At 38.7% G+C, this 12,446-nt stretch overlaps 2 protein-coding genes across 2 annotated transcripts; both read left to right on the top strand.

Annotated features, from left to right (window-relative positions):
- The first annotated feature begins 3 nt into the window (after nucleotides 1-3).
- LOC103955454 (exocyst complex component SEC3A-like) lies at nucleotides 4-8,821 on the top strand. Its single transcript, XM_009367352.3, has 25 exons — nucleotides 4-358; nucleotides 1,291-1,361; nucleotides 1,465-1,545; nucleotides 1,703-1,770; nucleotides 1,878-1,980; nucleotides 2,291-2,436; nucleotides 2,986-3,103; nucleotides 3,634-3,738; nucleotides 4,241-4,342; nucleotides 4,446-4,583; nucleotides 4,773-4,901; nucleotides 4,997-5,077; nucleotides 5,206-5,280; nucleotides 5,654-5,827; nucleotides 5,916-6,057; nucleotides 6,177-6,241; nucleotides 6,435-6,605; nucleotides 6,701-6,780; nucleotides 6,942-7,023; nucleotides 7,464-7,561; nucleotides 7,644-7,752; nucleotides 7,909-7,977; nucleotides 8,250-8,315; nucleotides 8,388-8,477; nucleotides 8,559-8,821. Exons 1-25 carry the CDS (start codon nucleotides 184-186, stop codon nucleotides 8,667-8,669), a joined length of 2,649 nt encoding a protein of 882 aa, XP_009365627.2. The 5' UTR covers nucleotides 4-183; the 3' UTR covers nucleotides 8,670-8,821.
- Nucleotides 8,822-9,124: 303 nt separating this feature from the next.
- LOC103955455 (probable E3 ubiquitin-protein ligase ARI8) lies at nucleotides 9,125-12,375 on the top strand. Its single transcript, XM_009367353.3, has 2 exons — nucleotides 9,125-9,266; nucleotides 10,232-12,375. Exon 2 carries the CDS (start codon nucleotides 10,497-10,499, stop codon nucleotides 12,111-12,113), a length of 1,617 nt encoding a protein of 538 aa, XP_009365628.2. The 5' UTR covers nucleotides 9,125-9,266; nucleotides 10,232-10,496; the 3' UTR covers nucleotides 12,114-12,375.
- The last annotated feature ends 71 nt before the right edge of the window (nucleotides 12,376-12,446 follow it).

The following is a 12,446-nucleotide window of genomic DNA, read 5'->3' as shown; positions in this document are numbered from 1 at the left end:
GTCAAACAATTAGGCTCGGTAGAGAAAAAATGGGCAATTTGAACTCCCCAGCATATGTACACAACGCCAACGTATACTCTCGCATTTTCGTCTTCGCTCCATTTTTTCTGTATATTTTACCATTAAACTACAGCAGAGTCCGATTGAGATCCACCGAGTGCAGCACCACCACCACCACCGGCGATGGCGAAATCCAGCGCAGACGACCAGGAGCTTCGGCGGGCCTGCGAGGCCGCCATCGAAGGCACCAAGCAGAGCGTCGTCATGTCGATCCGCGTGGCCAAGAGCCGTGCGATCCGGGGTATAACGCACATGCTCGGCCGCGACATGGCCAAAGCTAGGGTTCTGGCTCTTTCCGGTACGCATTTGCGTCTTTATTTCATCCCTGTAGTTTCAATCGATTACAAATTCTATGCGCTGTGGAAAAATGGAAGAGAAATTGAGCTTTTGTGAAGAATCAGACTAAGTTTTAACTTGTCCAATTGTTAGGCTTGTTTCATTTCACTATTTTGGAATGATTATAGTATATATTCGGAATCGAAACAGATAATCGCAATGCGGTTGGATGGTAATGTGTTTGGGTGCTCAGACTGGATAATTTGAAGAAATATAACTCTTTGACTGATCTGTATTATTCACAAGAGTTGAAGTAAAGATTGGGGAGCTTCGTAAATGCCGATTAATATTGCTTAAGTTGGTCAATCTTACAGGGAAGATAGATAATATCAATTTTTGGAACTTGCAGTATCATTTATCTCTACTACTTTAAGGAGTGTGACTAGAACTAGTTTTTTTCGATGATAATGTTGTTAGCTTGTCTTGGTGCATTGTTGTAAGAAGGCTCCAAAGCATTGTCTTTGTGCATATTTTCGTTAACAGGACTGTACAAGGCACGAGAGCATCTTAAATGGCACAGTAATGATTTTTATCAGCGAGGTTGATTCAACAATTTTGAGCTGAATTACAAGATTTCTAAGGGATGGTCTACATTTTTTTTTCCTTCTCTTGCTACACTTGTAAACTCGAATTTCGCTGCTAATGTATGACTGTGATAGTGGATACTACTGACTGAGACCTTCCTTTCCGATTGTTCTAAAATGTGACGGTCATTTGATAATGTAAACTCGAATTTCGCTGCTAATGTAAACTCGAATTTCGCTGCTAATGTATGCCTGTGTATGTGTGCATAACTCCCCTCTCTAGTATAAATATTCAGGCGGATGTAGATCACCGCATGCGCTTAGTCATACTTAATTTGTGTTGGTGACCACCCTTTGTTTTTTCGTGCAGTAAAATCCAAGGGCCAGAGGACTAAAGCCTTTCTTCGAGTCTTAAAATATTCCACCGGAGGAGTCCTTGAGGTGAAGTCATTAACAGCAACGTCTTATTTAGTACTGCAAATTTGTGCTTGATTAGGACTTGGATTACGATTTGCAATTAATCAGAAATTTTCTTTTACTGCAGCCTGCAAAGTTATACAAACTAAAGCATCTTTCAAAGGTGGAGGTTTTAACGAACGACCCTAGTGGGTGTACTTTTACCCTGGTAGGTAGTGCTCCATCTTCCATGTGTCTATGCTGTATATATTGTGGGAATTTGTGCAAAGAATTAGGGTTATTTCAATTAAAAAAAAAAAAGGAACCATTGTTTGAGAAAAATTGGAGTGCCATTCTCCATTTTGGTCTGATGGAGTTTCTTGTAGGGCTTTGATAATCTTAGGAGTCAAAGTGTTGCTCCTCCTCAATGGACCATGCGAAATATTGATGACAGGTAAGCCATGGAGGACATACACCTATTTCGATATTATCTTTCAGTAAACAGATTGATAAGATTTTGATTATCTTTCTTTTTTCCTTTTCTTTTTCTGTTCTGTGTAGGAACCGCCTTTTACTTTGCATTTTGAACATATGCAAAGATGCTCTTGGTCAGCTTCCTAAAGTTGTTGGTATAGATGTCGTGGAGATGGCTCTTTGGGCTAAGGTGCATATGATGAATTTGTACACTTGTACTGTTTTTTATGTACAGATTAGATTGCAAGATAATTATGTTTTAAGGTTTCACTTCCCTTGGAATCAGTAATCATGGTTACAACTTTATGACGATTATTTTCTGTCAATGTGAATTTCTTTTGTTGTTTTGTTTTTCATGTCACTACATGGAACTTGTCCTAGTTTTTGGCTTCATGCAGCTGAAACTTTATTTATTAGTTGTTAGTTTATTAGATTATTATTTGCAGTTATTTCTGTCTCCAATTTTTCTTTTCTTTTTTTTTTTGTAAAAAATGGTTCAGGAAAATACACCAGCTGTCACTAGCCAAGGAAAGGAGCAAGAGGGACCTGCTGCATCTACAGTAACGGAAAGTGACTTGAAAGTAACTGTTGAAAAAGAACTTGTCTCCCAAGCTGAGGAAGAGGACATGGAGGCACTTTTGGGAACGTATGTACTGTATCGTTATTTCTGATGTGATGTAGAAAATGTTTGTGCTCTGTTTCATTTGTCCTTTTTGGGAATATTGGTATGATAAGATTTTAATTGAAGTGATGTCTGTTTGTAAATTAAAACAAATGTATGAGCACTAGGTGGGTTGAATTATTTGATTGTTAGGAAGGTCTTTTGTAATTTTTTTTTCAAAAACATCACTATATACTATATTTTCTTTTGTTTGTGGTCGTCTTCTAGATACAAATGGTTGTCTGTCATTTCCTGATTAGAAATTAGACTGAGACTTTCAAAAAAAAAAAAAAAAATTAGACTGATAGACAAAACTTTGGTTTAGAGCCTGCTTAGTTCATGACACATTCTGCATTGATGCCTGCCAAGAGTTCAAAGACCAACTGGGGAATCCTAAATTGTCCTGCCCTTGCCTATTGTTATTTAATGTAAAAGTCCAATTGGTTGGATTTGACAACTTCCAAGTGGCAGGCATCAAATGCCATGTCTTTATAGGGTGCTCTTCGTCACTTAGTTGAATTGTGTGCTATGCAGTTATGTCATGGGTATTGGTGAAGCAGAGGCATTTTCTGAAAGGTTGAAGAGAGAGCTTCTGGCTTTGGAAGCAGCAAATGTGCATGCCATTTTGGAAAGTGAACCCTTGATCGACGAGGTGACTCTATTACTATCAGTTGTGTTGAATACAATGCCGTTTGCTGCATTTCTTCTTTGTTAGGTTTTTTATTTATTGTCCTTTTTATGTTCTTTGTTTGTTGCTTGGTTTCACACTTCCCAAACAAAGCCAAGGTTTTTAATCTTCCTTTTTTACCTGTCAATTCAATACGGTTAATGTCTGTTGTCACCCATGTGACTATGATATAAATGGCGCCAGGCAGGTCTAAGCATGCCAGTTATCTGGTTTTTCAACCACTGTAATTGCTTAGCACGGATGTTCTCTCATTCATCTTCTAACCTTGCGCTGTTTAGATTCTTCAACTTGCTTTTGAATAAAAAGGTGTTGCTACCTCATTCTCAGAAACTTTATTCATCTTCCAGTTACTTGGGTACATTGCTTTAACATTGTCTCAATGAGATTGATATGCAAGCTACTTTTACCTGCTTCTAGGACATTGACTGGTGGTTGTCTATTTCCATGAAGATACGTGTTATTGTCATTTATATGTTCATTTATGGGTCTTGTAGGTATTGCAAGGCCTTGAGGCAGCAACAAATTGTGTCGATGACATGGACGAATGGTTAGGCATTTTCAATGTGAAACTCAGACACATGAGAGAAGACATCGAATCAGTAGGGACTTTAGCTACCTTTGATAATTTTTAGACTTTTGCTGATCCTTTATGGACTACACTATTTATTTCCAATGCAGTTCAGTGGAAAATTTTCTTTATTTATTTTCGTGTATATTTTTTATCTGTCATGAATTTAGCACTGTACATCTAGTCAAAGCTTCAATTTGCCTGTTTATGCCATTGTATATGAAAATATTAACAATAATTTTAGTGGTGAATTTTTGTTTCCTTTCCTCCCTCAAACTTTTACCATATGGCGTCCAATATAAAGTTGTTTACATTTCATATTTTCCCAAGAAACTTGATGGTATTATGTTTATTCTTGTTGATTAAAAATGTATTGATGCTAATCTTGTGTTGGCTTCAATTTAGTCAGGGTTCTGACTAAAGAAGTGGTGGTTCTGTATGCCATGTCATAAGATAGTTTTAAGATACTACTGCTGGATGTATAAATGTCCTTTACGTGAATGCTTGTAACTTTTTTCCGTTGCAATGTCCAGATAGAAACCCGCAATAACAAGTTGGAGGTGCAATCTGTAAATAATAGAGCACTCATTGAGGAACTCGATAAGCTTCTTCTAGGTTTGCGCGTTCCTTCTGAGGTATGGTGTCCTTCATGTTTAGCTTTGAGAGATAACTTGTTAGTTTTAACTTTGGCAACTTGTTTAGGCCTACAGTCTCTTTAATGCTGTTTCATTTGTGTAGTATGCCGCATGTTTGACGGGAGGTTCATTTGATGAAGCACGTATGCTTCAAAACATAGAAGCATGTGAGTGGTTGGCTGGTGCTTTACGCAGTCTTGAAGCGCCAAACTTGGACCCTATATATGCAAATATACGGGCTGTAAGCATTCTGCCTATCTCATTTGTTCAGTTCTTTTTTTTTTTTTTTTTTTTTTCAAAAATTTGTGGCCAGATGTTTGAAATTTAGAGTTCCCTCTCATTACTGAGGTGCTAGACTAGAAATAGCTGTTTTGATTATTGATATTGGAAACCTCATTGTGTTTGTAAGTAGTAATTGAAATTCTTACAGGTTAAAGAGAAGCGAGAAGAACTTGAAAAATTGAAATCTACATTTGTCAGGAAAGCTTCTGAGTTCTTGCGAAATTATTTTGCTAGTTTGGTGGATTTTATGATAAGTGACAAGAGCTACTTTTCTCAGGTACACTTTAGGAGACGTTTCTTTTACAATATGATCAAAATTGTCATTTCCTGTGTATGCATCTTAATGCTCAGTATTGTGCTTGTTTAAAATAGCGGGGCCAACTGAAAAGGCCTGATCATGCTGATCTACGGTACAAATGCAGAACATATGCTCGCCTTCTGCAACATTTAAAGGTCGATTAAGTTAATTGCATTAACCATTAGGAATTTTGTTCTTTCTACTTGCGCTTGTGCACTGCTGTTTTTTTTCCTTTGCTTACCTTCCCCCCACTCTCCCCCTCTCTTTCTCTTTGCATTTGCAGAGTCTTGATAAGAATTGCATGGGCGCTTTGAGGAAAGCATATTGTAGCTCCCTCAACTTGCTTATTCGTCGTGAGGTGAGAATCACAACCTTATATTCTATCACCTGAATGTTACTCATATATATATATGTGTTAGAAGTATTATTTGGTTGCTGTTTTTATCAGTTATATTTAATTTTGTCTTATATGATGGACCTCTCTTGATTGGCCATATTTTGGGTTTTCCATCTGATCACCAGGCTTCCTGATAAGATTGTGACATGGATGCTTTGGTCGTTCAATGTAGAATCAACTTGTAATAAGTTAAGCCAAAATGGTGGTGATTTGATTCAACATTGCAATAACCTAATCAAATCATTCTTGTTCTCGAAATAAACTTTTATAGACATTAGATAGTTAAGTAGTTTGATCAGTTTGAAAGATTGAGTAGATAATTTGACACCTACAGGCTCGTGAATTTGCAAATGAGCTTCGTGCTAGTACAAAAGCATCAAGAAATCCAACCGTCTGGCTTGAAACTTCTACTGGGTCTGGTCAAAATGCGAATGCTGCAGACACTTCTGCTGTTTCTGAAGCTTATTCCAAGATGCTTACAATTTTTATCCCACTCCTTGTAGATGAGGTTAAAGTCAAGTTACATTATAGTTTCTTTGATCTTCATAGCACATATCTCCGTATTAAATCTCCATTCTAAAATGGTGCAACTGCAGAGTTCTTTCTTTGCGCACTTTATGTGTTTTGAAGTTCCAGCACTTAATCCTCCTGGGGGTACTGCTAATGGAGATAAGTCTGATGACACCAATGACGATGATTTGGGAATCATGGACATTGATGACAAGGACAGCAAGGCTGGTAATTTACGCTATATTTTTGTTGTAATTACCTATGTGCTTCTGATCATATTTTAACTGACTGCAATGGCTGTTTCTGCTTCTTTCTCTTGCATTTTAAACAATTGTCTAATTTTGTAGGTAAAAGTTCAGGAGAGCTTGCAGCATTAAATGAATCTCTTCAGGATTTACTCGATGGAATCCAGGTAATGTGCAGAACTTGTTGCCTATTTTTTTGTACCTGCTCTTGATTTTTGTTGTTAGGGCCTCATTTGCACACCTCACCAGTTCAGCCTCTCTATCCTGGTCATGACTTGTGCATAGCAGCATGCACTATCTTGTAGTCATTTTAAAGTTCCTTGTGAAAAAATAAAAGAGGCCAATTTATATAGTTTTCAGGAAGACTTTTATGCCGTTGTGGATTGGGCTTACAAGATTGATCCCTTACGCTGCATATCAATGCATGGGATTACAGAGCGCTATCTTTCTGGTCAGAAAGCTGATGCAGCAGGATTTGTGCGTCTCTTGCTTGGTGATCTAGAGTCGAGGGTTTCTATGCAGTTCAGTCGCGTAAGTTTCTGTGATTAGTGGTGATCATCATCATATGTTTTTGAGGTTATGTTCTGAAGATTCTGAACCCCTGTAATGTTTATGATCCTTTGCAGTTTGTTGATGAAGCTTGCCACCAGATTGAAAAAAACGAGCGCAATGTTAGACAAATGGGTGTCTTATCATACATCCCAAGGTGAACTGGCATTTTTTGCCATATTTATCATATATGTAAAACAAAAATGGAAATAATTCTGTATGTCTTCAAATTGAGGAATGCAATTTCCCATAGAAATTTATCTGTTCTGATCAGGCAGTTACAGTTACTTATGTTTGCTTGTCTTCCCTTTTACTTAGATTTGCTACTTTGGCAACACGAATGGAGCAGTACATCCAGGGACAATCTAGGGATTTGGTTGATCAAGCATACACAAAATTTGTGAGTGCTTTTTTTTTTTTCTTTCTTTTTTTTTTTTTCTGAAAATTATTCTCGTCATTGGTAGTATAATGCAAAGAAAGTGATGATTATCAGATATCATGGTATACAGCATAATCAATAACCGTTGATTTTAATGGTTTTGTTTGCTGGGTTCACCAGCAATATGGTGGTTCAAGCAGTATGAGGAAGATTTTCTTAAAATTATGCTTCAATTATACACCATGCTAGTATTCTTCCTATGTACTATTCCATTAAAGCTTATTTTTAGTTATCACACTGATTACTCAAGTTTGAATTCAGAGGGCAACGTTCTTTTTTCTAAACCTTGCAGTCTATTGGCTGTGTGAAGATAGATGATGATAACATTTGATTGTCTATCAGTTTGATGTTTTAACAGAACTGCGTCTCCATTTTCTTACGTTAGATCAATTGTTTGACAGGTTAGCATTATGTTTGTGACTTTGGAGAAAATTGCACAAACAGAGCCAAAATATTCTGATCTTTTTCTATTAGAGAACTATGCTGCATTTCAGAATAGGTATTCTTCTTTTTCCTTTCTACTATGATCAATGCTTTCTTTTTTCGTTGACCATTTTTTATGGGAAGCTGTTTGGTTGCAGTTTGTATGACCTAGCAAATGTTGTGCCCACCTTGGCCAAATTTTATCACCAGGCAAGTGAAGCTTATGAACAAGCTTGCACACGCCATAACAGCATGATCATATACACTGTGAGTTATCCTGATGCCAAATCTTTATATAATTTTTTCTTCCCACCCCACCCCTTGTTCCTTGTAGAATTATGTTCATATATATAGACGCAGCAGTTTTCTCAAGGGAAGATCTATTTTGGTGACATTTACCCTCGTTGTGTTTTCTTTTGGCAGCAATTTGAACGGCTTTTCCAGTTTGCTCGAAAAATAGAGGATTTGATGTTTACAATCGCACCAGAAGAGGTTAGTGTGTAAACGGCTGAGATGGATCTCAAATATCTATCTGAAAAACAAGTGAAAAAATGAAACCACTCTTAATTACGTCATACTACTCGTGAAAATGAAACTGTGTCCATTGATTAGTACATCTTTACACCATGAAGAATATTGAGCCCCATCCTGCGAATGGACTGTATAGTGTAATTTGCCCGAATGATTTACGTGGAGATATTTATTTTCGAAGTCTTAATTTTCTGAATGTAATGGCTGATATTCATTTCCTTCACAAATTGCAGATCCCTTTCCAGCTTGGGTTGTCAAAGGCGGATCTGCGGAAGGTGTTAAAATCAAGCTTATACGGGGTGAGTTGATTTACCTATCCGAAATAGTTTCATCTGTGAATGTTCGTTTCTAACACTTTCATGGATGTACAGCTTGACAAGTCCATCACTGCAATGTACAAGAAGTTGCAGAAAAACATGACTTCCGAAGAACTGCTGCCTTCTTTATGGGAAAAATGCAAGGTACGTAACAAAAGTTTCTTCGCAAACAGTTCCTTCACCTTCCCATTGAAAATATCTGATGAATGTCGCGGATTTTGACAGAAGGAATTCCTTGAGAAGTATGAAACTTTTGCTCAACTCGTCGCCAAGATTTACCCGACAGAGACCTTTCTCACCGTAGCAGAACTGAGAGACCTTTTGGCTACCATGTAAAGCGAGAGTTTGCCTTGCATATCTTGACAGCTTCTTTTGAGGGATGAACTTAGCTTGCATAATCTTTCCTTTCCATTCTTTTTGCTTCATTTTCCGGAAACATTTTCTGGTAATTTGATTTATTAAAAAATGTCGATTTTTCGAGCATGTCATAGTTCACAGTAGCGTCTTATGCTTATAATGTAACGATATGTGTTCATTTATCATCACGTATCCTCATTTTATTAGCATGAAACGTCATTGTTGTTTGTACGAGCAAATGAAAAGCTGAAAAAAAATGCATATACTGACGAGAAGCTTTTTAAAAAGTCGGTCGTGGACCAGCAAACCTCCAGACTTTCTTTTTCCATGGAATTATTGGTCCTTTTCTTCCACTTCTCGGCCTTATCTCCAACTCCTCCACCATGGATTCTACTCACTACTCCAACAGATTCCTCAGAGACGATCAAACGGCGTCGCAACCGCTTCGCTACACAATCTTGAAACAAGCAGACATGAGCCAACGCCAACTCGGTGATATTACAGATATCTGCTCAACACTCTTCGTGTCAAGAGCCGCGGCGATCATCTTACTCCGCCGCCGTGATTGGAACGCAAGTAAGTTGTTTGACAAGTGGTTTGAGGAGGAAGACGAGGTTCGGAAAAGATTGGGACCAAAACGAGCCGACTTGTTCGAACCTTGTCTTCTGATATTGGTTTGTTACTTGTGTTTTTGAAACATTTGTTGATAGTGACACGGTAGTGGAAGTGGTGATAGTGATTCTAAATTATAACTTAAATTTTTCAAGTTAAAAATTTTGGATTTTGATCCACGGATTGGAGATGATCGTGAACATTTTATACAAGCAAATGAAAAACTGAAAGAAGTGCATATACCGATGAGAAATTTTTAATAACTCGGTCGCCAGTGGCAATTCAACCAGCAACCTCACCGCACCAATCTCCAAACTCTCTTTTTCCATGGAATTATTGGCCCTTTGCTTCCACTTCGCCTTATCTCCAACTCCTCCACCATTAATTCCGTGGAGTGATGGAAAAAAACAAAAAGTGAAAGAAAAAGGACGTCTATCGTGGCTAACTCCTTTTCTTCCACTCTTGTCTAACTTCTATCGACCATGCAAACTTTTGCAAAAATCAGAGCTCAACTTTTTTTTTATTTTTTTATTTTTTTTATTTTTAAATTAAAAAGGAGACCTAGTGGCTTCGTCACACTATTTCACTTTTTTCGGGAGCCAGAAAGACTCACAAATGCATTTCAAGCGTCAGGAATCGAATCTAGACGTGCAGTCTCGAATATGGGTCTGAAATTCATCTCTAATCATTAGGCCGTTCCACAGTGGTTCTCTCCAACTTGGTTATGGGCCTGTTGGTGGGGCAAAACTTCAAAACGGCATAAAGAATCGCAATACCACTGATAAAGCTTCAGTTATTTTTAATTGTGACGGGAAAATCACGTGTTTTAAAAGAAGTAGTGAAAAATTTTATTTTTTAAGTTATTAATTTTTTAGCACACATATCTTACTATTTGTATAATAACACGTGATGTATCATTCATGTACCAGTTACATTAAAAATCTCTTCAATTCCAGTAGAAGAGTAGACACAGAGCAACTCTCCGTCGCTATAAATACCTAATCAGGCATCAGTGCCTCATCCTCCTTCATCCACCGTCCATCCCATCTTATCTCGGGATCACATCGACTGCGGTGACTCCGTAGAGGGCTGATCGTTCCGAAAGAAACGATCTATTTGTCGAAATCATCGCTATCGGCGAAAGAATAAAACGGAAGGAATCAAATAAAACAATCTCTAGGGTTTCTGTATACCATGGACAAGAAACGCAACCGGAACGGCGACAACTACATCGTCATAAACAGCGATGAAGAATCAGATCGATCAGAACGTTTTGAAGAAGAAGAAGACGACGCAGTCGATGATGAATTTGCTTTTGTCCAAGAAGACAGCATCGACAGCACCGATCACTACGAGTTCAGCGAAAGTACTGATTCGTCTCATAATCCATATCAAAACTACGCCATATTGAAAGAGGAAGATATTCGCCAACTGCAGGAGGAAGATATCACAACAGTTTCTACTATCCTTTCCATACCGAAATCCGCTGCATGCTTCCTCCTCTCACACTTCAACTGGAGCGTCGGCAAAGTCAACGAGGAGTGGTTCGCCGACGAAGATAGAGTCAGAGAGAAGGTAGGGTTGTTGAGGAAGCCCGTGGTTAGTTTCCATCCCACAGATTTGATTACTTGCGGAATATGTTTTGATGATCATCAGTATGGATCAAAGGATGTTTTTTTCGCTGTTTGCGGTCATCCCTTTTGTCGGGATTGCTGGACAGGTTATATTAAATCAGCGATAGATGAGGGTCCGGCGTGTTTGATGGTGCTGAGATGTCCCGAACCGTCTTGCAAGGCAGCGGTTGGACCGGATTTAATCGAGGGTTTGACGACAAGAGAAGATCATGAGAGGTATAAGTACTTCCTTTTGAGATCTTACGTTGAAGGGCGCAGGGAGATCAAGTGGTGCCCTGCACCGGATTGCATGTACGCTGTGAAATTCAATGCAGGTGGAACCAAAAGCTATGACGTTTCGTGCCTTTGCTTGTACGGGTTTTGCTGGAATTGCAATGAGGAAATTCACCGTCCTGTGAACTGCAAGACTGTGGAAAATTGGATTTCGAAGAACAAGGACGACTCGATGAATGCGCAGTGGATACTTGGGAATACCAAGCCTTGCCCCAAGTGCAAGAAACCAATCGAGAAGAACAACGGGTGTAATCATATGACTTGCGCAAACCCTTGCAGGTATGAATTTTGCTGGTATTGCCTCGAGAATTATACTGGACATACATGCTGCAATGGATATAACAGGGCAACTGATGAATATACGGGAACTGACCCGGACAAGGTTGAAGCTGGGAGGGATAAAAAGAGGGCAAAGAGATACGTGGAGAAATACCTACATTATTATGAACGATGGGCAAACAATCTGTCTTCGAAGAAAAAAGCAATAGAGGATTTACATAATGTGCAGAGCAAGGACATTATGAAGCTTGCCGCCATACAATGTCAATCGGAGCTTCAGCTCAAGTTTATCGTAGAGGCGTGGCGGCAGATCATTGAATGTAGGCAGGTATTGCGATGGACGTATGCATACGGGTACTACATTCCCGAGAATGAAGAACTGAAGATTCAGCTATTCGAGTACTTGCAAGGCCACGCAGAGTTCAGCCTGGAGAGGCTTCACAAATGTGCTGAGAGTGAGATGAAAGAGTTTCTCTTTGCTAAAGGTCCGTTGGAAAGTTTCCGGGACTTTCGTATAAAGCTCGTAAGACTGACAAAGGTGACTGCAAGTTATTTTGAGAAGCTGGTTGGAGCGTTGGAGAATGATCTTTCTGAATTGGACATACAGGGGATTCACAAGTCTTGATCATGTGACCAGTGTGCCACTTCTGAATGCTTGTTCTCCAATGTAACATGGACCCTGGAGAGGTGTGTCATGACTCCTGAGAAGGCGTTAACTAGCTCTCTGGTTTCCTCCCCCATTTATTTATGATCTAATGGACTCCAATTTAGATGATTTGTTATGAGATAGGTAACTTGTTTAGGAAGTTTCATTTCGTTTCTTGTTCGGTATGAAACCTTTTGTGTAGTATATTTCTTCTAATCAAATTCTGTTTGCCATTGATAAATGTTATGTTTGATATCTCATTGGGAGTTATGAAAATAGCAAAATCACTAGCAGAGTGTAGGAGGTAACAAC

Source organism: the organism of the source record quoted next, unplaced genomic scaffold (assembly GCF_019419815.1).
Source record: "Pyrus x bretschneideri cultivar Hongxiangsu unplaced genomic scaffold, Pyrus_bretschneideri_v1 Contig28, whole genome shotgun sequence".
Taxonomy (NCBI): domain Eukaryota; kingdom Viridiplantae; phylum Streptophyta; class Magnoliopsida; order Rosales; family Rosaceae; genus Pyrus; species Pyrus x bretschneideri.
This window is presented reverse-complemented; position numbering and strand designations above follow the sequence as displayed.